The sequence below is a fragment of the Panthera onca genome, chromosome C1 (genome assembly GCF_046562875.1).
Source record: "Panthera onca isolate mPanOnc1 chromosome C1, mPanOnc1 haplotype 2, whole genome shotgun sequence".
NCBI classification, from domain to species: Eukaryota; Metazoa; Chordata; class Mammalia; order Carnivora; family Felidae; genus Panthera; species Panthera onca.
Window position 1 is genome coordinate 7854436 of NC_138346.1, and position 23411 is coordinate 7877846.

Genomic DNA, 23411 nt, shown 5'->3' on the forward strand with positions numbered 1-23411 from the left:
GCCACAGATAGTGTTCAGCTCCCACAGTGGCTGTAATTAGTGTTACGTCTATACAACTAGGTCAAGTCTTCGGGTCTGTCTCTTGTTGGGATGCATAAGTACGGACTGTTTTCCCAGACTCTGTGTGGAATTAGAGTGCCATCTGATTCACCCCTCCCCTTCTCTCACAGGACTCCCTGTATTCCCAGGTCTCCCCGAGGCCTGAGGCTGCAGCCCATTTTGCCCTGTTGCTCTCCTCCCCTCCACAGAGGCCATGCAGATGACCCGGGTGCTGATTCGCTCAAAGGAGCACAGATTCTTAGCTATAGACTTATTTATAAATGAGTTAGATACATTTAAATGAAAATTGCACTAATAGAGTTAGTATGAAAGCGGTAACTGGGAAAAACTGACAGGCTGATGTTCTTTAAGCCTTGCTAATTCTAGCACTGTCTCCATGGCTGAAATAATGTGCATCTGTCAACATTTAAACAGAAGCCTGACCTTCCAGTAGAAACCTTCCTGTACTGTTTATGTCTACCCCAAAAAGAAGCAATAGCAATTTTTTTTTAACTTATTTATTTTGAGAGAGAGAGAGAGAGAGAGAGAGAGAGAGACAGAGAGAGCGAGCATGCAAGCAGGGGAGGGGCAGAGAGAGAGGAGAGGCAGCGAATCCCAAGCAGGCTCCCAGCTGTCAGCGTGGAGCCTGATGTAGGGCCTGAACTCATAAACCTCGAGATCATGACCTGAGCCGAAACCAAGAGTTGAGAGAAGTGTAGCAATTCTTATGGTGGCAAAGATTACATAGAGCCATTCTGCCCTGTAGTCTTAATTCAATTGGATTTCCTTATAATTATTCACTTCAGGCCAACCCAAAGCTATTATACACAGGAGGTAAGAGCCACAAATAAACTAGTGAAGTTACAAATATTCCCTGAGGATCTAAACATGCAACAATAATTCTCAGAACCATTTCAAAGAGGATGGGTTTCTTTACTGATTCTAATGAGAAGAAAGATGGACCTGGTTGGGGTGAGGGGCTGCTCTCCAGTCTCGGCTTCAGCAAGGGGTTAACAAGATGCTTTCAACCACCTCTCTCGGTCATTTTAGATTTTAGGACTCTTAGGAGTATTTTCTATAATGGTTAATGCACGTAGGAAGAGTCTATATAGGCAAGACCTCATGAAAATAAAATCAACAAAACAGGAAAGATGAAGGAATAACCCAAGATCACAGCCACCGGGATATTTCAGGAGACCTAGACACAACTTTGAGAGACAGGGAAAGAGAGGCAGAGATAGACAGACAGATGCACCCCTCATAGAGAACTCCTGACAGTTCCACAACAGGTGTCAGTATTCATAGGCTACTGGCAGGAGGAGAAGTTGGTACAACATTTCTGGAAGGGACTGTGGCAATGTTTGAAGATTCTTTCTATTTTCTTTAAGTTTGTTTATTTTGAGACAGAGGGAGAGCGGGCGAGCAGGGGAGGGGCAGAGAGAGAGAGGGAGAGAGAGAATCACATGAGAGAGAGAGAATCAATCTCATGAATGGCGCGAGGTCATGACCTGAGCTGAAATCCAGAGTCAGATGCTTAACCGATTGAGCCACCCAGGCGCCCCTGAAGAGTCTTAAATATGTCTGTACCTGTGACTCTATCAGCATAGTTCTAGGACTGTCCTAAGGAAATAATCAGAGATCAGAGCAAAGACTTATGAACACAAGGTAGCTTATGGCATTATTATTTATTGTATAATAAAACTGTAATCTAAATATCCACAGTTGGGGCATGGTCAAGTGTTCCAGAGCATTTAATATGTTGAAATATTACATAGGCACTAAAATGGTTTAGAAGAATTTTGAATTGCATGAGAAAAACTCATTCTATAATATTAAAAAGCAGGACATAAAAATTATATGTATGTTATGCTAACCACTCCTCCCTCTTGCCATGAAGTGTTGAGGAGGATATTCATAAGGAACTATAATATGACAAAATATTAGCAGTGGCTCTTTCTGGGTGATAGAGTTATAGGTAGTTTTGATTTCTTCACAGTTATATTTTCTAAATTTTATGACATGAGAATATACTTACTTTTTTATAGACAAAGGAATTTACTTATGCTTTTGTAATCTGCTATAAAGCCTCCTTTCTAGGGAAAAGAGGGGATCAGAGAAGACTACCTAAGAACTGGGCACAAGGAAGTGTTTCTCACCCTCCTGCCTGTCTAGTGCCGCATGGCTGCTCATTCCAGAGTCCTCCGCACTAGAGCTCATTCCTAAACAGCTTACGGACCGTTTAGATGCTCCTGGCTAGCAAATGGTTACCTCTAGGCCAACCTTCCCGGCTGACCCCTGAACCCCTACGCCCACATGCTCACTTTACATTTCTTTTTTTTTTTTTAATTTTTTTTTTTTAACGTTTAATTTTGAGACAGAGAGAGACAGAGCATGAACGGGGGAGGGTCAGAGAGAGGGAGACACAGAATCTGAAACAGGCTCCAGGCTCTGAGCTGTCAGCACAGAGCCCGACGCGGGGCTCGAACTCACGGACCGTGAGATCATGACCTGAGCCGAAGTCGGCTACTTAACTGACTGAGCCACCCAGGCGCCCCACTCACTTTACATTTCTACCTGTCCCTCTCCAGTGGACCCCTCAACAGACCCTAGGTCAACAGATCCTAAACAGAAGTAATTATCTTGCTTTTCAACTCTTCCATCCAGGTGTGCCCGGGTCAATACAACCTACTGTACTGTATAACCTACGTGCCCAAACCAGAGACCCGATTCCTCCATTCTCCCTCACATCTAATCAAGATCGTCCATTTGTCAAGCCTCCATGTTCCTTCCTCTCTTGGATCTGTGATTTTCTCTTGCCCCGTGGCCTCTCTCTCAGGTCAGGCCCTCGTCATTTCTCTGATGGATTATGAGCTTTCTCTGTTTTGTTCTTCTTCCGTCTACTCTCCATCCCACAGCCATCAGCTCTTTCCAAAACATAGTCCTGATCACATCACTTCCATGGTTAAAATCTTCCATGGCTCCCCCAGCTCACTCCTGCAGTCTTCAAGGCCTGGCCTCTGCCTCCTTTCCTAGCTACTCTCCCCCCTCTGCACCAGCGCCATGTACCCTGGAACAATGTGCCATTGCCCAAATGTGCCGTCTCTTGCCCCTTGCATGCCTGCACTAGCAGTTTGCTTGGAACGCCTTCTCTTGCCTTCGGGGCCTGGCTAGCCCCTCGACCTTTTGAAAATCCTAGAGTACACACTGTCTCCACTGGCAAATCTTCCCCGATCCCCTGAGACTGTGCTGGTCCTCTCCAACATAGTCTCACCATACTCTTAATTTTCTGGGTGGTCTGCTGGCTCCTTCAGCTCACTGTAAACTTAAGAACCTGGACTTGAGTCTCATTCCTTCGTTCCTTATTCCTTCATCTCCAGCAACTAGCACATTCAAGGTACCCAATAAATGCTTTTGGAACACACGCCGAGGGAAGAACTCTATGACTAAGACAACAGAGACCAATTCTACAAACATGTCCTGCCGTCTGATCAACAGCCTACCCTTGTGCTTCAGTGATGATGTAAATAAGACCAAGGAAGAGCCAGGTAGGATGAATATCCCGTCCTTTTCACCTCGCACCAAATATCACACTGCCCCAAAATTAAGCAGTAGAGAGCTGGAATGTTCATTTCTTGCAAACAACTGCGTTGGAGAGGAGGAACAGAGACATTCTCTCTATAACTGTAAACGTATGATTCAACAAAACGTATTGCTACATACAGCAACAGGGGTGGGGTGGGGCGGACATGCCACACAGCTTCCGGAGAGCCCTCCGGAGAGCCCTGTTTTGCCACGAGCAGTCCCGCCCTACGAGAGGGAGGGGCCAGCACCACTGCAGGTGGGCTGGGGACGAGACCCCGCTGGGAAGAGGTTGCCAGCACGCAGAGGTGGCAAATGAGAGCCACTGCTCTTTTTGCTTCTGGCTAATTGAAGCTACCTGACTGTAACTAGGGTAAGGGAATTGGTGCTAAACTGATTCATTCCTCCACTTCTGCCCTCCAGTTGGACCTGCTACGCACGGTACTAATCAAAGGAATAATTTCCTTAATTGCATGAAACCACCCCGAGAGCTAACTTAGCACAACGTTCTCCATTACCCAGCCCAGATTCCCTGTGCGGCGAGGACGCGCTGTGTGGGTTGGCAGAGCCGAGTTTCACGTAAGCAGGGGTCAGCAAGCTGCGGACCACGGGCCAAACCTAGCCTTCTACCTGCTCTCGAACGGCTCATGAACTAAATGGGGCTTTTACATTTTTAAATGATTGGAAAATCATCAAAGGAAGGATACTATTTTGTGACGTGAAAATTCTGTGACATTCAAATTCCAGTGTCCTTAAAGTTTTATCGGCACACGGCCCCACTCATGTGTTTGTCTGCGGCTCCTCTCACACTGCAACAGTCCACAAAGCCTAAAATAGGGACTATTTGGCCCTTTACAGAAAGTCTGCCGACCCCCAACTTAATGGCTGGGCTAGGCCAAGGACATCCAGAATAGCATGCCACAGCAGCTTGGGTCCCATGGTATTCAAAAATTATTTTACCAACAAGTTTATCTTTATAATCAAGTCCACTCAAAGATACTGCCTGATGTTTGGGCTTCAAAATCATGCCAGGAGGGAGTCATATAAGATGTAGCTGAGAACTTAGTAAAGGCTCCTTTGGGCTGGAGGAATCGCCTGAGATGGAAATGTAAGCTTTTCTTCACCACAACTTTCTCTAAATTCAGAAAGTCAATGGCTCAGTAGGAGCCATTCACATCCCTGTCCACCTGCTGGGGGTCCCCAAAAGTGGCCCAGTTTCTTGCAGGCCATCCTGCTGGTTTCTCAGAGAAGCCGGCACAGAGTGGACTCTCTCTGAAGTGCTACGTCCTGCCTGAGGAATGTCGGGCTGGAGAGAAAGCCCCAGAAAAGCGTTGGTGTAGTTTCCTGAAAATGATCAATACTCCCCGAGACGTTTTTGAGTTCTATTTGCCACTCCGCTACCCTCCCTTGCTATCCTTTCTTTAAGGCCAACGCTAAGGCACAGACTCGAAAAGGAGCCCGAAGCCTTGTCACGTCATGGGCAGAGTCATCTGCCTCTCTGGCGAGGAGGCTGGCTGGGAGCACGCTTCGTGTCGGCACAAACAGAAGTACCAGAGCTCTGCACACTCTCGAGGCCTGTCGGACAGGCCCGAGTCACAGAGCAAACACCAGAGCAAGGAGGGAGAGCTTCTCACGGTTCCCCTTCCTCAAAATTCAAGGTTTGCATATGATGACCAACCATAATGGTTACTTTTCTGATAAACACAAAAACACTGGGGCCCCCTTTTAAGAAACAGAGGAGTGACGTATGTGATCATAAATAAAACGAGAATCCGTGTTAAAGTCTAGAATGATCATGACCGCAGAGAGCATGAAGATGGGAAGAAACCACCTGGAAGGGATACTCTTCAATTCCTCCAACCAAAAAGCAAAAAAAAAAAAAAAAAAAAAATGCATCTGGCACCTGCATTTGCTTTTGGGGCAGTGAAAACACAGGAATGTCACTTCACTGAGCTAGAGCCTCTTTAGAACCAGGTTCGAGCTCTAGGTAAAAGAGACATTTGAGGCAAGTAATCCGACCTCTAAGGCAGCGCTTCCCAATCTGTTGCACACCACAGCACGTACAGAGCTTGCTAACATTTGACAGCATACTCGGGGCAGCAGACAAGACTTTAGCGGGTGGTCCTCCGGGAGCTGGCGCCAGCCCAGACTGTCTCAGGTGTGGGTGAGACAGCTCCGGCCCGAGCGGCTGACTGCAGGCACCCAGTGGTCAAGCGGTCCTGTGCTGCTGTGGCTCTCACAGCCTCCGAACCAGTCTGTCCCTGACGGACAAACAGGCGCTACCCGAGTACCCTCCACCTCACTTATTCGGAAGGTCATCACGATGAACTGATTTCTTACAAAGGTGTAACTTCTGCTTTAGCAGATTTATTCTGCATTCAAGGGCATACTGTGTGACACGACGGCAGACCCGCTCGCAGAGCCTCTCTCATTGAGGCTGGTGCAAAAGGGCGTATTTTTTTTAGGACTGCCACCAAAAATGTGGACGTGGTAAAACGAGGCAAGCAAAGCATCAGAGAGAAACTCCAAGCAGCAGGCCACGCCAAAAGCACTGAGGAAAAATGGGTTTTCGCGAGGGCAAATGCAGGCAGCAGGCACCGGAGAACAAATGTGGTGACTTCTGAATAGGGCCATTTAGCTGATTTATAAAGGATCTCGCCAGTGTCCCTTGCTGAGGGAGATTGATGTGCTCCTCCTTCTAAAGCTGTGGTCCACACAACTTGTTTTCTGGGGAACCAAGGAATCAACTCCAAGGATGTACATCCATTATTTTCAAACCTTAATTAACTGGAACCTAATTAGGACTTTTGAGGGTTTTTTTTTTTTCTTTTCTTACTTTGAAGGAAAGCTTTTCTCTCTTAAGTCAGCATGGTTTAAGTGGAGGAAAACGGAACAAAGAGTCAGCTTGCATATAAGCAACTTGCATATAACCTTTGAGGGGGCATCAGCTTTCTAATTTACAAATTGTGAGGGCCAATGAGATGCAGATGTCTAAGGTTATTTTCAGCAATAAAATTCTGATTCTAAGATATGCCAACAGATCAGTCAGTATCAATCAGTAATCTGTGATCATTCTTCTACCTTGACTACCACACCCCTAGGATCCCAATGTGAGCTGAGATCACCTAACTGATCCTTTATATTTTCATAGTTATAGAGTATTTCATATACTTAATCCAATCAAACTTTGTAACAATCTGATAGGGTAAGATCTCTAAAATGTTGTAACAGAAACCCTCTCATCTGATGTGCTTGAGGCAGTAGTTGGGAAGTTATTCTAGGAGCTGGCTAAAGACGGGAATCATACAGAAGATATCTATCTATAACTAAACATTTATTCCAACTGAATTTATTCTTGTTTTTAACTAAAAAAGGTATTTTTAAATAGGCTCCATGCCCAACAGGGGGCTTGAACTCAGGACTCTGTGATCAAGAGTTGCACGCTCTAGCAACTGAGCCGGCCAGGCGCCCCCTTGTTTTAACTTAATTTATATAGATATGCATTCATTCGTTTTTTAAAAATACAGAGCTCTTTAAAAGAGGATGCCGATTAGATATATACGTATTTTTTCTGAATAAATTACACTCATAATTCATCGTCTATAATTTATAGTTTTTGTTTCTTTAAAAGAGAGGGAGAACTCAGACTTCTGTAAAGCCATCTGAATACAGAATTCTTCCTGAATATTATGATCTTTTCCCCCTACTCTTTTATAAAAATTTTTTTAACGTTTTTATTTTTGAGAGAGAGAGAGAGAGAGAGCGTGAGCAGGGGAGGGACAGCGAGAGAGGGAGACACAGAATCGGAAGCAGGCTCCAGGCTCTGAGCTGTCAGCACAGAGCTTGACATGGGGCTCGAACTCACGAACCGCGAGATCACGACCAGAGCTGAAGTCGGACGCTTAACCGACTGAGCCACCCAGGGGCCCCAACCCCCTACTCTTTTATAGTTGTCATACCCAAACAGCAGAGTTTTAAAAGATTTATCCTGGGGCACCCGAGTGGCTCAGTCAGTTGAGCGTCCGGCTTCGGCTCAGGTCATGATCTCACGGTTTGTGGGTTCGAGCCCCACATTAGGCTCTGTGCTGATGGCTTAGAGCCTGCAGCCTGCTTTGAATTCTGTGTCTCCCTCTCTCTCTGCCCCTCCCCCACTCATGCTCTGTCTCTCTCCCAAAAATAAATAAAAACATTTAAAAAAAATTAAAAAAAAAAGATTTATCCTCATTGAATCTCTTCAAACAATTTTAGTTCTCAGAAACAAAAGCTTTTTTTTATGCTCTTATTTGGTCAGTTAGACAGCATAATTACAGCAACACACAAACCCAGCACAATCAGGTTTGGGAGTAATTAGGAATGCTCCTGAAACACATGAGGGCCCTGGGTGGGGGGGTGCACCGAGGAAGGAGGGAGCATTAGCCAGCTGGCGCAGCATGCCGTGGGTACTGATCACTGGGTCCTGCAGAAGAAACGAGGCACACTGGCAGATGTGACCACGGGACATCCAGGGAAAAGTTCAAGAAGGCAGGTGGAGAGGCCTTCTAGGGCTTGGGAAGGAGGGCAGGGCCAGAGAGACGGATTTTGGCATCATCAGCAACCAGTCAGTAGTTAGAATCCTAAGAGTAGAGCATTCATTCAGGAAAGGAGTGTGGACAGAGAAAAAATAGAGGGTGAGGTACATCCTAGGGAATGTGAACCCTATAGGGGACAGGAGAGGAAGAGGCTTCCGCAAAGCGACCAGCAGGACACTAATGGAGATGTACAAAGGGGAGCAGAGAACCAGGAGGTGAGCTTCAAAGGGCCAAATGCAGAACAGAAGTCTAGGAAGCAAGAACTGAAAAGCATCCTTGGATTTGACAACCAGGCAGCCACTGGTGAGTGAGAACTGGGGTGTGTTCACACCCCCACAAAGAATTTCACTGAAGGAAAGGAAGGAGATATTCCGTCATCTCCTGTGCCTCTGGTCCCTCTTCTACTGGCTTTACGGTCTGTTTTGGCGGCCACTCCGACTACGGTCTGCCCATCAGCATTTGTGAGCAGACAGGTCTGCTCAGGCTGCCTGAGCCCAGGTTGGGGAGGGGGAGCATGAGAGCTCCGGAAGGTCCCTCAAGCACGGGCACAACAGACTATCCACTTGCCCCAAACGCTGCTAACTTAATCCTAGGCCCAGGGCAGCAACTCTTCGTAATGCCCGCTGAGAAGCATTAGTGATGCTTATCACAAAGGGTAGGATGAAATGGAGCCTTCAACTAGAAAGGCTTTTGAGATCTCTCTAAGCTGGGACACTCAGAGAAAGACGTCTCTGTGAGGCTGCGCTCTTGCCAGTCCTCTCCGTCAGCCAATCCTGAGGCTCAACTCTTTTTTCATACACCCAGAAACTTCCCAAGCACAGTGACCAGGCAAGGCGGGCAGTTCTTGGGGGTTTGGGTAAGAAATATAAGAGAAAAAATCGCACGATACACGGAACACGGACTCGACTCTATAATGTACTGACAACTATTGAGGAAAGAATTCCCAAGTCTTAAGAGTTGCTGCGCGTGGAAACGGACTTGGAAATGTGACCAGGTTTGAGTGACAGCTGCCGAAGTCCCAGAGGGCCACCGGCATGGCTGTGATACGCAAAGAGCAAACAGTACCATTCTGGGCCATCATTTTCTCCAGCGGTCAACGTTCCACAGTCTCCTCAGCTCTCTGCTTCTTCAAATACGAATCCAGAATTATAAACATATAACTCTTTTTGGAAGACAAGGGATAAGAAGAAATGCCTTTTTTTCTAAGCCTCATGATCCGATACTGGTCAACTACCTTCTAAACTTCCATGTTTCCTGTTCTTACCTCCATTCAGAGGGATTTGAGGTAGGAATTGAGGTAAGGCTCAAATACGGGCTACAGGCCTACCAGGAAGGACCAGCTGGGAGTTCTGGTCACAGGGCTGCCCACACAGACACGACCCTTTTGCCTTGGCTCATGTCAGTGGGCCTCGTGTGTCTGTGGAGTTTGGAGAGCAGGTGAGAGTTAGTTCCTGCCTGCCTCAGAGAACAACGTTTTAGGGCTGTGACTGGGGAAAAAGGAGGGAAGATCCCAAGACTGCCATGCTGAATCTTACGCACACTGGGCTCGAGCACAAGTCAAATCCGTTGGTTGCACAAAAAAAAAAAAAAAAAAAAAAAAAAGTGACTGACTTGATCCAAACGCAGCGCGCCGTCCACAAACCGCTGTTTGCGTAACTCCTTTGCAATTCCGTGGAGATTCAAGACGGCCTGGTGTACCTCCTCGCTGGTGTGCTCCGGGGAGATGGGGGGCAGCTCCTTCTCAGGGATTTTCTTAGTCGGGCTTTCAATCATGCTCTGTGCGTGCTCGTAGCTCAGTTTGGTGCAGGAGCGAATGATGGTCCGACCAAACCATTCACCAAGGATCTGCAAAGACAGATTGTGAGGGAATCATGAGGAGGATTTATTGCGGGTTCTTCTTTCATGCAACCATTCATCCAAACACATTCTACAGAGCTCTGCCAAGCACCGACTCCGTGCTCAGGATGGCATTAGGTTCCAGCTATGCGTGAAGGTCGATCAGTGTGGAAGCTCCTGCCCGCGGGGAGCTCAGACTCTGAGGCGCGGACAGTGGACAGGCAGCGGAGGCCAACAGAAGGTCTGCAAGCACATGGGTGGCACAGACCAGGCCAAGCAGGAGGGGACTCAAGGTGGAGTGCCCCTTCCTTAGTTGGGGTGAGTGGTCATCAATACTAAGACCGGATGGGGGAGAAGGCCTGGGGGTAGATGCCAAATATGTGACAGATGAGAACAGAGGCAGACGAGCAGGGTGGAGGTAGAAAGAGAAAAGTAATTCCAACTTATTCTATTTGGAGCATTTATGTCAAGACGAAGTCCAGAATGGGGTTTCTCAACCTCAGCACTACTGAGTGGCCTAATTCTTTGTTGTGGGGGCCTATCCTGTACACCGTAGAATGTCTGGTGATATCCTCGGACTCTATCTGATAGATGCCAGTAGCCCCTCCTGCAACCCAAAGCTGACAACCACAGATATCTCCAGACGTTGCCAAACTTCGATGCCCTGGGGAGACTCAGCCCGGGCTGAGACCCACTGAGCTCAAAGACACACCCAAGTTTAGTGCTGGTGCTTGTTGCAGTGGGATTACTGTTGGCTTGTATTGTATCCTTTAAATTTGCTTGTGTTCTCTACGATGAGCTATTTATTGCTTTTAAAATAAAAATAAAAGAAACGTTCAACTATTTTTGGGAGTCTGAGGTGCAGGGAGGAGATCCAGACGGTGGGCAACGTAGCAGGCAGTCGGGGTGTGGGTCTGGGGCCTGGGGAGATGACTGGTCTACGGGTGGGGAGCTGGCGGCGTTGGTGGGAAGGCTCAAGAAAGAAAGAAAGGGCAAGTGAGAGTCAAGGCTGCATTCTCTACTACCTTCTCCATTTTTGGGGGGAAAAAGACAATGTGGAGAATGAAAACAAAAAGCAAGAGAGCTCGAAGACATAGGAAAAAAATCAGGAGGGTCCGATGTTAGAAGAAAGGGGCTTTAGCAAAGAGGTACTCAAAAGCCCCAACAGACACTTATATAGCACTTACAGCGAGACAAGACGCTTCCCCCAGAGAAGCCATTTAACTCACACGGTGACCCCATGATGTAGGTTTTATCATCCTCATTTGCAGAATGACACCGAGGCACAGACACATTAAATAACCTTTCGAGGTCATAAGCTGGAAAAGGCCCAGCCAGGAACTGAGCCACAGCAGCACCGCCAGAGTCTGAGCTCTTAACCACCAGTGAGTCTCAAATGCCACTTGGATGTTAAGGAAGATGAAAACAAAGAAAATGTCTTTGTGTTTAGTATTTGCTTACCGGTGATCTTTAGGAAGGCTTTTTGGGGGGAAAGGTATGGGGTGGGGTGGGGGGCAGAGTGGAACCGCAAAGCTGTCGGGGAGGAACCACCCTCAGGGCAGCCAGAGCCCGCTTTCCAGCAGCCTGGTGCCCACGGCCCTTGTGCCATTCAAACAGCAACATGTCCTCTGTGTGTCATGATGTGAAGAAGCTTCGGGAAGCTTTGGGTTAAGGACAGGAGCACAGCTGTGGTGGAGGCAACGCAAGTGGATGACGGCTTCCAGGAGGCTGGCAGGACGGAGGACTAGGCTGTGTTTATGGGGCGAGGGGAAGAAGCCGGTACAAAAGGAATGGATCCCGGGCCAAGTGGAGGCAACCCATCGATGAGAGAGGAAGAGTGGCCTGGAGAGGAGGCAGGAAGGAAAGGGGAGGTGAGGGAGGCAAATCCGGGGGGAAGAAGTGGGGAAGTGACAGCATTCACATCAGCTAGCCAAGGATGAGGGAGGGTTTGGGGGGAGCCGCTCAGGGGCATGAAGGAAGCAGCAAAGCTCTGAGATAAATACTGTGGGGAATGGATTCATGAGCAAGGAAAGGCCAGATGTACTGAGAGCTGAGAGGCAGAGGGGGCTTGGGAAATGGGAGCTCCAATCAGTAGCAGAAGCTCTCAGCCTGGGCTTGCAAACATCCCCTCTGCCTTCCTTTTCATCAGCCAAACCGTTCTGTTCACAACCTCAGAGATACGCTTCCTGAAAAAAGGCCATTTGAAGGATCCATAGGTGTTCCCAGGGGGAAAGGAGAGAGCCTAGCCCAGAGAAGCTGTACACACCACAAAGCCTCTGTGGAGCACAGCTACTACCCTGGAAGGCTAGAGAGACCCCTCTGATACCCTAACCCTCCCCCGAAGGAAGAACCAACACTCTTAAAATGGCAGCCAAGAAGCACAGGAAGAGAATGACAGCAACTATTCTCATTTTCCTTTGACTCAGTGCAAAGAGCCTTATTATAGAATCTTGGACCTATAATATCAGACTTTAATTTTCTTAAAAAAAAAAAAATCCTCAAACTACACTTTCTGGATTATTCTGAGAACCACTCCTAACCAAAAATGTAAGTGATTCAAATACTGTGCTCACGGCTCTTCTGCTGCAGCAAGTAGGCCCTGAATTTGGCTGTCAGGAGGTGTCCTGAGTGTGCCTAATGCAAGAGAAAAGAAAGAGCCAATGCTAGGTATCGTCCAACAGTCCCGGTGGGGAAGGAGTGTGTGCAGGTCTCCAGAAGAGCCCCTTTCAAGGTCAGCCCATGCTTGTCCTTCTATTACATCCACATTTCCTGAAAACTCCCCATTAATGGAGTTGCTCCAGCCTCCTCTAGAATGACAGGGCCGTGACCTATTCATTCTTGTGGTCACAAAGATTTCCCCTGGAGATTCAGCTTGTTTCCTTTTCTCCATTTCACTCCAAACCCAGTCAATCCTCCTCGTTCTATGTGTCAACATTTTGTTTGACAGTCTGTCTTTTGCACATTTGGGGAAACTTTCCCTTCCATTCCACTCCACACCTCTCTTTCACACACCTTACAATCCCTCAGGCATTCAAGTCATAGGACATCTGGCCTTCTGGGGTCTGGGTCCCTTTTTCCTAGAGGACACAGGAAACCACAGTGTGCTCATATGGGTGACTACCACACACAGGTCACGGGGACTCAAACCACCCCGACTGGGTGTCTATTTTCATGTAAACTGGTGGGTCAAGAACGGCTTTAATTTTTTTTTTTTTTTAATGCTTTTTATTTTTGAGAGAGACAGAGACAGAATGCCAGTGGGTTAGGGGCAGAGAGAGAGGGAGACAGAATCGGAAGCAGGCGCCAGGCTCCAAGCTGTCAGCATGGAACCCGACGTGGGGCTTGGACTCATGAGCTGTGAGATCATGACCTGAGCTGAAGTCGGACGCTCAACCGACTGAGCCACCCAGGCGCCCCAAGAACTGCTTCACAAATCTAATGAAAGCTCCGGGTCCTCTCCTTTGAAATATTTACGTACAAAACTTTGCAGTAAGTTCCACAAGGTTCTGAGACACCCTGCCAACCCCAAGCCCATTATGTCCTCGCTCTAAACAGAGCTTTGCTTCTCCCTCAGAACCCTCTGATGAAAGTGCTGAGCGCTGACTAGAGGCCGCTTTTCATCCGCAAGAGTTCTTAAAATTTATTATCTGTGACTTGGCAAAATCACAAGTCTACCACTCCTCACCAAAGCTCGAGAACCACACACACCAGCCGCATTATCTCAGTGTGCGCCACCTTTCCCCTGATGGGCACCTCTGCTCCTCAGATCGATCCTTATCCGCCGGTGATAGGCAGCCTTCCTACCAGCACACGCGAGCCCCACCAAGGCCAAGCCTACGGCGCTGACGAGAACTTTCCTGGAGTGCTCTCACCTTAATTGAGCACCCCCACCCCTTCATCCCCGCATCCCAGGAAATGTGCACCAGCCTCCTTTCTGAATATACAAAGGGCTGAAGTACAAGCTCTGAAGAGCCATCAAGAACTTTCTGGCCCAGTGACAGTGGCCTCAGGCAAGCAGAACCCATCCTGCTTGGACATGATCCAGAGACTGTGGGAATCATACCTGATACACAGGTTTAAAAAATTCTTAAGCCAGGAAAGCACTGGGGAGGTAGCAGAGAAGCAAGGGCGCCCATCGCTGCGGTATAGACAAGGGCGGCAGGAGGGCAAAGACCCACAAGGGGGTGGGGGTGGGGTTCCCAGGGCAGCATGCCTGAGAGTGCGGGAGGAAGGTTTCTCTGGATGAAACACCTCATTAATTTCCAATTTGGAAACTGTGTTCACATCAACGCCCCGTCCATAACCGGGGCCAGTGGCAGAAGACAAAAGGACAAAGAGTTTTTCATGGAAAAAGTAAAAATGCCACGAGGAGTTTCATAAACAAAACCCTTTCAGAAGGAAGCTCGTGTCCTTCTTTCCTTTGCTTCATCACAGGATTTGGGTCGCTCCCCTTCTGCAGGCGGCAAGTTCTCTGCATACACTCTAGGACGCTACTGTTTAAATGTCAGATCAAATGCCGTGCCAACACCCGCGGAAGGCACAGGGCTGCAGACAACCTGGTTTAGAAAGGTGCAAGTAACGTATATACCTCAAGACCTACTTTTGGGCACCAGGTAAGCCAGGGAAGAGCCCAGCACGTGACAGCACCAGGCCCCGTCTGGGGGCAGAGCGCTCGCACCTACCACCTTTTAGAATCTCTTAAGCATCTGGCGGGAGTGTAGTGTTCAGCCCATTTTACAGTTGAGAAAACAGGCTGGCAGCTCACGAAAAGTCACACAAACTCCTAAGTGGCAGCCAAGACTGGATCCGAATCTAGATATTTAAGAGTCAAAATTTAGCATTATTTTTATTATATTTCAGCTGAATATATGCTATTTCGGCTGGGACAGTGAAGTAAAGGAAACGAAATATGCCTCCAGTACATACCAACTTTTTATAGTTTACAGATACAAAATTGTGAGGAAACTTACCCTTTGAAAATTGTTCATTTCCATTTAAATCTATTTTAAAACTTATTTTGAGAAAAAAATGTCAGTGCCTCCTTATAAGAAAGAAATCTCTGATTTAAAAAACTGCTAATGATGTTGAACATCTTTTCACGTGTCTGATGGATAAAGAAGATGTGGTGTGTGTGTGTGTGTGTGTGTGTGTGTGTGTGTATACACACACATGAACACTAGTTATAGAAAAGAGTGAAACCTTGCCATTTGCAGCAAGGTTGACGGAGCTAGAATGTATTAATGCTAAGTGACATAAGTAGTCAGAGAAAGACAAATACCGTATGATTTCACTCCTATGTGGAATTTAAGAAACAAAACAGAAGAACATATGGGAAACGGTGTGTGTATGTGGTGGGGGGGGGGGGGAGAGGAGAGAGGCAAATGAACCGTAAGAGACTCTTAATGATAGAGAACAAACTGAGGGTTGATGGAGGGGGGTGGGGATGAGCTAGATGGGTGATGGGTATTAAGGAGGGAACTTGTTATGATGAGTGCAGGGCGTTGTATGTAAGTGATGAAATCACTGAATTTTACTCCTGACACCCATACTGCATGGTATGTTAACGGACTAAAATTTAAATTAAAAAAAAAAAAAGACCTGCTGATGAGGTTAATTCGTAACTTTAAGGAATTAGATACAAAATCACTTCTGCAGCAGCTCTGGGCTTCTGCATGTGAACTATTCGGTTCAAAAAACTTATCAGGAAGAAATTCTCCTGACTGGAACAAAAGCAGACTGGGGTGACCAGGGGTGGGGGCGGGGCAGATTTCTGCCGCTTCTCACACCTCTGGACACGAGGCGGTCACGGAGTGGTGGGGGAGCACGGCGTGGACACGAGAGAAGTCAAAGGTGCCAAGAACATGTGTGAAAAGGAACTGGGCAGAAAGAGGAGGGGCTCAAAGACAGCTAGGAGGGGCAGACAGCGACTTGTCTGTGATAGAAGGTGCTAGTGACTACAGTGGGCACAGGGTGAGTGGTAGCTGGCTGAAGAGCAAGCGGGGGTCTCCTCTGCTGGATCTGCTGTGACTGAGTGAGGTCCAGGTCACCTCTTAGAGAATCGAGAAGACCATGGGAGCATTAAAGAGCAAATAACAGATGGAAGCACAGTCAGCAACATAATTCATTTAGACCCAGCTACGTCTCTTCCTGCTGCGTGGAGAGGCTCCGAGGCCCTCTGGGCCCACCCGAGACCCTTGCCAAGGGTGAGGAGGGAGCCTGGGCAGCAGAGGGCTGTGAGTTTGCTAGCTTGTTTTAGTTTATAAGGTGGTTTATGTGCTAGACTTCTCTGCAAGATTTATTTTATAGAAAATAAGCCTGAGTAAGCTGTGCTCTCTTCTACTGTCTCAAGGCACCTGCCATCAGCCTAGTCTGCTGACCCCAGACTATAATTGGGCCCCTTCCCATCTTGATCGGGAGGCAGCTGTCTAAACTTCTAAGCCTAAGAGGAAACAAGGAAACTTCCTGAAGTGTTTGCCTCACAAACCTAGGAAATGGCAGGAACGTGAGAAGAGCCTGAAGGCCCGGATGTGGTTAGGAGACAAGAATTCCATTCCTATGACAGAGGAGGAGGGCACCCCGCCTGAGCAGTCCTTGAAAAGTGTTCTCTTTACCTCAGACAGTTGCACGGGGGTGGGCAGGGGTGGTGGCCTGGCTGGGAGGCCCAAGGGCTGTGTGGGAAGAAAGCTAGAGGTGGAGGGAGAGGGAAGAAAGTGTAGGGAGGGTAAGGGAGGAAGGCTTCTGAGGACTGGGTTCAGATAGAAATACAAAATAACAAATTTCTAAAGCCACTGAGGTGCATTCATTCAGCTCCAGCCTTTCAACAAGATGAACCCGGCCCATTTCTCAAAAACAGAGGTCCTTTTAAAGACACCTAACACAGTGACCCCTTATGTTGTTTAATAACCTGAGGGCTCAAATCTTTAGGTTTAAGTCAAATACACTATTAACAGCACCAAAATGCAGGAGATAAGCTGAACAAATATAATTTTTAGCTCTTTGCATGACAGCCTCATAAATGATAAAAGTTTTTTTTTTTGGTTTTGTTTTTATTTCTTGAAAATATTTTGTTTTGAATTCTTATTTTAATCCCAAGGATTTACAGCAAAATCGATGCTCACAATTTAGTCAGCTGTTACCCCGAAGGGACCTTAGGTAAGCCTCTAATTGGCTGGTGCCCTCATTAGCAAACTGGGACAGGAAGGGCCCAAGAACACAGCAGAGTTTTTCCAAAGGCTACTCTGGTCCTGGGTTGTCTCTACAGGCCTGAAATAAAACAATTCTGCCCCTGCCTCTACAAAGGACTAAAGACAGATATTCTGGGAACTTTTCTATTATTCTCAGAATCTCTTTAGAAGCTATTGTCTCTCACTGGGAGCTGCTTGGGCAAGGCTTCCACTTCAGGGTCTGAGGATAAAATACAAAACCCAACAAGGAGTTTTTCATTAACCGAAGCCCCAAGTTACAGGATACTGTGCACGAGTCTCGGCCCCATGAACCTGCCGCAGACGACGGCCCAGGAAGAGCACACCATTTTCTTTGTCAAGTTTCCCAGGGTTCCCACAAGTAGCAGCTGGTGTGGCAGCGGCAGGTTGAGCGTCGAGAGCAGTGGGGTGAGAGCCTGTGGAGGGGTCGTCATGGGGAAGCTGGCAGCACACCTTTCCCAGCGACAGCCCTGGAAAGCCCTCCTCAGCTCCCAGGAGACAGCTCAGGAGAGCTAAGAAGCCTGCCGTAGATAAAAGTGCCTCTCCAGGGGAACACCATTCCAGTTAAGCAGACTAAATAAACAAAAATTGAAAACAGGCATGCGATTCACTTGAGGAAATCGTTTTTGAGCAAACATGACACTGTGCTGTATGGGAGGAGATGAAAAACTTAAGAGTGGGCTCTGTTTACGAGGATGTTAAAATCTGGTAGGACAACGGATCTGTGCACAAATGGCTGTAAAGTGCAGGGGACAGGCACTGCAGGGGTGGAGAGATGGGGGAAAGGATTCTGAGGGAAGGTGGGGGCCCCCCTGTCTGCTCACCTTCCCAGACTGTGTGGCAGGGGTCCCCACTCTTCACCCCCTCCAGGCTGGGCGTGCTGGTGGTCCCCTCCCCCTACTGAAGGCTAATCCCCGAGCTGAGGTTTGGGTCCTGAGCCTCCCGCCCCTTTGTGAGCTGGCTCCAAAAATCTGTTCCTTCTTTTCTCCTCTTCAACACCTCCTTTTCTACTCGCCTTCCCATACGGCCTATAAACATATTCCAATACCTCTTATCCGTTTATCAAAAATAAAACAGGACAAATTCCCAAAGTAATTCTTACTTTTCTTTCACTACAGTGGTAATACACATTAATTGTAGAAAACTGAACAAAATACAGGTGGGAAATGGAGAAGAAAAAAAATCTTCCATAAGTGCACCATCAGGAGATGACTACCATTTCTATTTTGGTGCCTATTCAATTCCTGTATCTTCAGTACCTTGTGTAATTTCCGAATAGAGCAAATACTCAATGAGTCTTTACTAAATGAGTGAAGGGAGGACTAAAAGCAGTTTCATGGAGGAAGTGGCATTTTAGATGGATCTCAAAGGTAAGTAGGATTGCTACTGGTAGAGATGTGGGGAAGGACATTCTAGGAAGAGGGGAAAGCACATGCAAAGTCTCAGGAGCATGGTAATTATCAGGCCAAGCAAAACCTTCGGTGGCAAGAGTAGGGGCTGAGGGGCCTGGAGGATGGACAGCAGACGGTCACAAAATGGGGGAAGAGCTGGTGGGGTCTTTGCATGTCATACTCTGGAGACTAGACTTCTCGGGGGGGAGGGGGGCGGTATTCCTAACCTACGACCATGTTGAGCAACAGGGTAAAGGGACCAGATTCACCTTCTGGAAAGTCATGTAATAGCACTGGGGAAATAGAATGGAGAGCCATGAACAGTCTTCTCCCAACATGCCAGGGGAGGATGGCAAGGACTTGAGTGGGGGTGGTGACTATGGGAACAGAAGAGAGGACTGATTAGAGATGCTTTGCAATGAGGGAGCTGTTAGCACTCAGAACTGATGTGACAGATGTAAAGCAAGCTAAAGACTGAGAGTACGAGTGGCTCGGGGGGTGCCGATGCCATTAGAAGACCTAGACGACACTGGGCTGAAACCCAGGTTGGAATGGGCACGTGTTTTACTGCATGAAGAGAGGGGAATGGGTGAGGGAAGGCAGAGAGGGATTGTGACTCTCTGAAGCGGGGGGTGGATTTCAGCAGGTTTCCAGGGAGAATGGAAAGTCACCTGGGGGAATGGTGGATCTTGAAGGGAAGAGGAGTGGAAAGCTGGGGCCACGGGTAAAGGTTTGAAACAGCTGTATTAGTGGTAAATGAAAGGATTCCTAAGTAGCAGCCTGAACTGGTAGACAGCATGGTTCTCCCACAATGTCCAACGTTCATAAATGGGTGCATGAAGCAGGGCCTGGACAGATTTTCCTAGAACTACCGGGAATGGGCAGAGACCTGATGGATATTCTAGGATGGCAGTTAGGGAAGTCTGACCTCAAGTGAAGTTAGGTCACGGCAGCTGGGGTGGGGAGGTGCTACCTAGTGGAGAGGTCAGTTTGATGATAAAAGCAAAGTGAGCCAAGAAGCTCACGTGAACAAAGACGGCCCAGGAAATGAGAAGAGACTCTAGTCCCGAGATGACTTTGTAGTCCATGCATTTCTAGCAGAGAAGCCAGGGAGAAAATAACAGGGGAAAAAAATTCCATTGTAAAGACTTCTAGATTTTATTCAGAATGAGAGACTGGAGAGTTTGTAAAAAGGAGAGACAAGACTTAATTTCTGACTTAGAAGGATCACTCTGACTGCTGTATAAAGAGAAGATGAAGTGGGGCAGCAGAAGCTAGGAGAAGAGTTAGGAGGCCACAGCCGTCCAGGTGGGGGATGGTTGCTTGGCCCCAGGTGGTGACAGTGCTCGCAGTGGTAAGGAAAGGGGCAGATTCTGGAGGTGGTTAGAAGGCTAAGCTGAGGTGATTTATTGGTAGACTGGATGTGAAGGGTGAGAGAAAGACCAAAGTCAATAATGACCTTATGGGTTTTGGCCTGCATAAATGGCTGAAATGAGGTTGCCACTGATTGAAGCTGAAATAAGCAACTTCAGGAGCACACTGTCACCTTCTAACTGAGCCAGACAGCACATGGCAGGGATGCTGTGGGAGATGCAATTGTGAGACCCTTCCTTTATTACTTTGACCTTTGACCCCAAGATTCTAAGGTCTAAGGACTCAGTAATCAAGTCCGATTCACTGCTTGTGACCTCTTTAGAGTGTAACGTTGGTGTTTTTACAAAGGTGACTTCAGATTAAGATGTCTCGATGAGTGCGGCACACAGGACACGGTCTCAGCTTTGCGGGGCCTTAATGCCAAGCAAGAGGGAAGGGCTGGAGGTAGGTGTGCAGGAGATAGCGAGGTCACTGATCTCACATGGTCAAAGTGGATTTCATGGTACCAGAATTGGATCTCACAAAGCACAAAGATGTAGCTGGGTTTGTTTTCCCTTATGACAGCATAAAATCACAAATGTCTAAATCAGAGAACAATGCTCTCACCACCAATATGTGAGAAGTAGGCCAAAAATGGACCCTTCAGCGTCTACCGATCTAAAAATCTGGGCATTGGCTCGGTGGAAGCACATACGACCACGATTTTCTAGTGGCCATTAAAAAACTCTAGTGAGTGTTTCAAGCAAGTGCGAATAGCGTTTCTATAGCCGATCACGCCTGCTCCAGAAAGCACAACATTGTGGTAGACGAAGGAAAAATGCGAAACTTTCTCCACTTCGGCTCCAGGTGAGACTGGCAGTCATGCTGCAGTGGTTGTGGCACGATGCTGGTGGCCCTGCTCTGGCTCCTTCTAAGTCGAAGCCATCGCCCTCGAGAAACCGCCACTCCACACAAACCTAGCCGCAGGCTTCGGCCGCTCTCCTCCTCGTTCCCTCGGGTTCTTGATGCGGGGCTACCTCCCTCCTCAATGGCCTCCTCTGGTTCCCTGACCCTCCCACCTGCCTGCTCCATGCACCCGCCCCCCCCATCACCGATTAGTTCAGGCCTTCCTCGCCAGGGTCTCAAATGAGCCCCATTCCTTGGACAGGAGTCTGGAATCTGACATCTCATTTCATGCATCTTGACTGTGAGTAAGAGACACTCATGCGAAACGACATCCCGGGACAACCAACCAACCAGGCCCACCCACCATGTGGTCTCCTGGTCTGCGTAGGGTATATCTAGTGGCTCTTGTGCCATGACTGTCCCTACTCCAAATCTTTGCACTTCCTATTTGGCTTGGTTTGAAGGAGGCCCAGCATGCCCTCCTGGACCCCGTGCCTACTTCACACCTGCTCTCCAGCCTTCACATGCCAGAAGGCTTGCTCACTAGACAATGCCTCCAACAGAAACCTTAAAGACCAATGCGCTTTTCAGAGGTTGCCTCTTTCGAGTGCTTCTTTTATGACTCTCATATTTTAGTAGCTCATTAGATCAGGCAGCTTTTTATTTCTTGGGTTTGATGCTGGCAGGCATAATTCAGATTCAAAGTTCTTTTCTGTTGACTCAGGTTAGTTTTCTTCTATGGGCTTTTATTTTCTATTTAAACTTCTGCAAAAATAAGCATTTATAAAAATATAAAACTAATACATGTTTTCAAAAAAACATTAGAAAATACAAAAAAGTAGAAAAAATTACTCATATCCTTAGTACCCAAATACAACCACTGTTGGCATCCTATTTTATTTCCTTCTGGTCTTTTTCCATTCATTTTTTTCCCCCTGTATGTTCCCACCCCCACCAAAATATGATTGCTGGCATACTGTCTTCACAATTCCTTCTTTGTATTTCAGATAATATTTGTTTCTTGACTCTTTTTTTTTTACTATTTATTTATTTTTGAGAGAGAGAGAAACAGAGTGTGAGGGAGAGAGGGGCACAGACACACACACGTGCACACACACACACACACACACACACACACACATACACACAGATTCTGAAGCATGCTCCAGACTTTGAGCTGTGAGCACAGAGCCTGATGCGGGGCTTAAACTCATGAACTGTGAGATCATGACCTGAGCTGAAGTCGGACACCCCACCAACCGAGCCACCCAGTTGCCCTGTTTCTTGACTCTTAAAAAGGAACTGATTATCAGACATTTAGGAGTTGTAAAAACCAAACATAATGTGTGTAACTTGTTTTGCTTCCGGTTCTGACAAATTAGTTGGAGACGATCTGGGAAATGTAATTATGGACTGGGTTGTGGAGGACACCGAGGCATTAGTATTAATCGTAAGGTGTGCTAACAGCATTGTTGTTATATACGAAAATGTCTAAAATTTTTAGTTATGTATCAAAATATGGTGAAATGACATGATGTCTCTGGTTTGTTTTACATTACTTCAGGAAAAAAAAAGGTTGTCAGTAGTCGAATCTGGGAGATAGGGAGGGTGGGCTTATTATGCTACTCTCTTTACTTTCATGTCTATTTGAAATTTTTCAAAATAAACATTGAAAAGTTAAAGTACCCATAGTTCAAGCAGACAAAGAGTGTCAAAGGTTTGTGAAAACCAGCAGCCCTCTGTCTCCTTCCTTCCTCTGCCTTCCCCAGGGGTAACCACTTTCCCCAATTTTAGCAGGTTATTTGGGTACTTACTTCTATATTTCTAAGTAGCCTGCCTGATCGCTGCTTCTTGGTTTTTCAGTTTTAGGTGTTATTCAAAACTTTTTACTATAGAAGAAGAGAATTTAGTTTTTTTCCCACATGTGCTCCTTTCCCCCCAACCAAACCCACAGAACCGCTCCAGGCCCTTGCCCTCCCCATGGTCACATCATCGCTGTCAGAACGAACTATTATGGTTATGTGCATGCTAAGCGTTCCTTTTCTTTCCTACACGAATTTTTATTTTCACCAGAATTAATAGCTGCTTTGTTTTAATTTGCTTGGTTTTTCTGTATACCGTGTATATTGATCTACCCCAAACTTCCCACCAACTGTCTAAAACAGTGGTTCTTAAAGTATGGTCTGTGGACTCCTGGGGGTGCCTGAGACCCTTGCAGGGACCCAGGAGGTCAGTGCTATTTTCATAATAATAAATCCTAAGGCTTTATTTGCCCTTTTCCTTGTGTTGACATTTACACTGGGAACAAAAGCGCTGGCGGGGGAAATTTCTGCTGCCGCTGCCGCTGCCGCTGCCTTGGCATGAATAAGGCAACGGCAACAAATGTATCAAGTGCCAGGATACTCTTGACCACCTCAGTCCCAGGAACAGAAAGTCTAGCTGGCTTAAGAATGTCTGAATGTTTTTGATGACGTGGGTAAGAATGTTCTTGATGACGCAGTAACAGTTATTAGTCTTATTGTGGCTCAATCCTTGAG

General features: G+C 47.2%; 1 protein-coding gene across 6 annotated transcripts in view; it reads right to left on the reverse strand.

The window, feature by feature from the left end:
- DIS3L2 (DIS3 like 3'-5' exoribonuclease 2) overlaps positions 1-23411 on the reverse strand; it is a 348754-nt gene that overhangs the window by 69390 nt on the left and 255953 nt on the right. For 5 of the 6 annotated variants that reach the window (XM_060624139.2, XM_060624140.2, XM_060624141.3 and 2 more), the window contains one exon: positions 9798-10031. The exons of the other annotated variant lie outside the window; for it this stretch is intronic. In XM_060624139.2, the coding sequence (XP_060480122.2) occupies positions 9798-10031 (234 nt within the window). The remainder of the gene's footprint in view (positions 1-9797; positions 10032-23411) is intronic. 6 annotated transcript variants of the gene reach the window in all.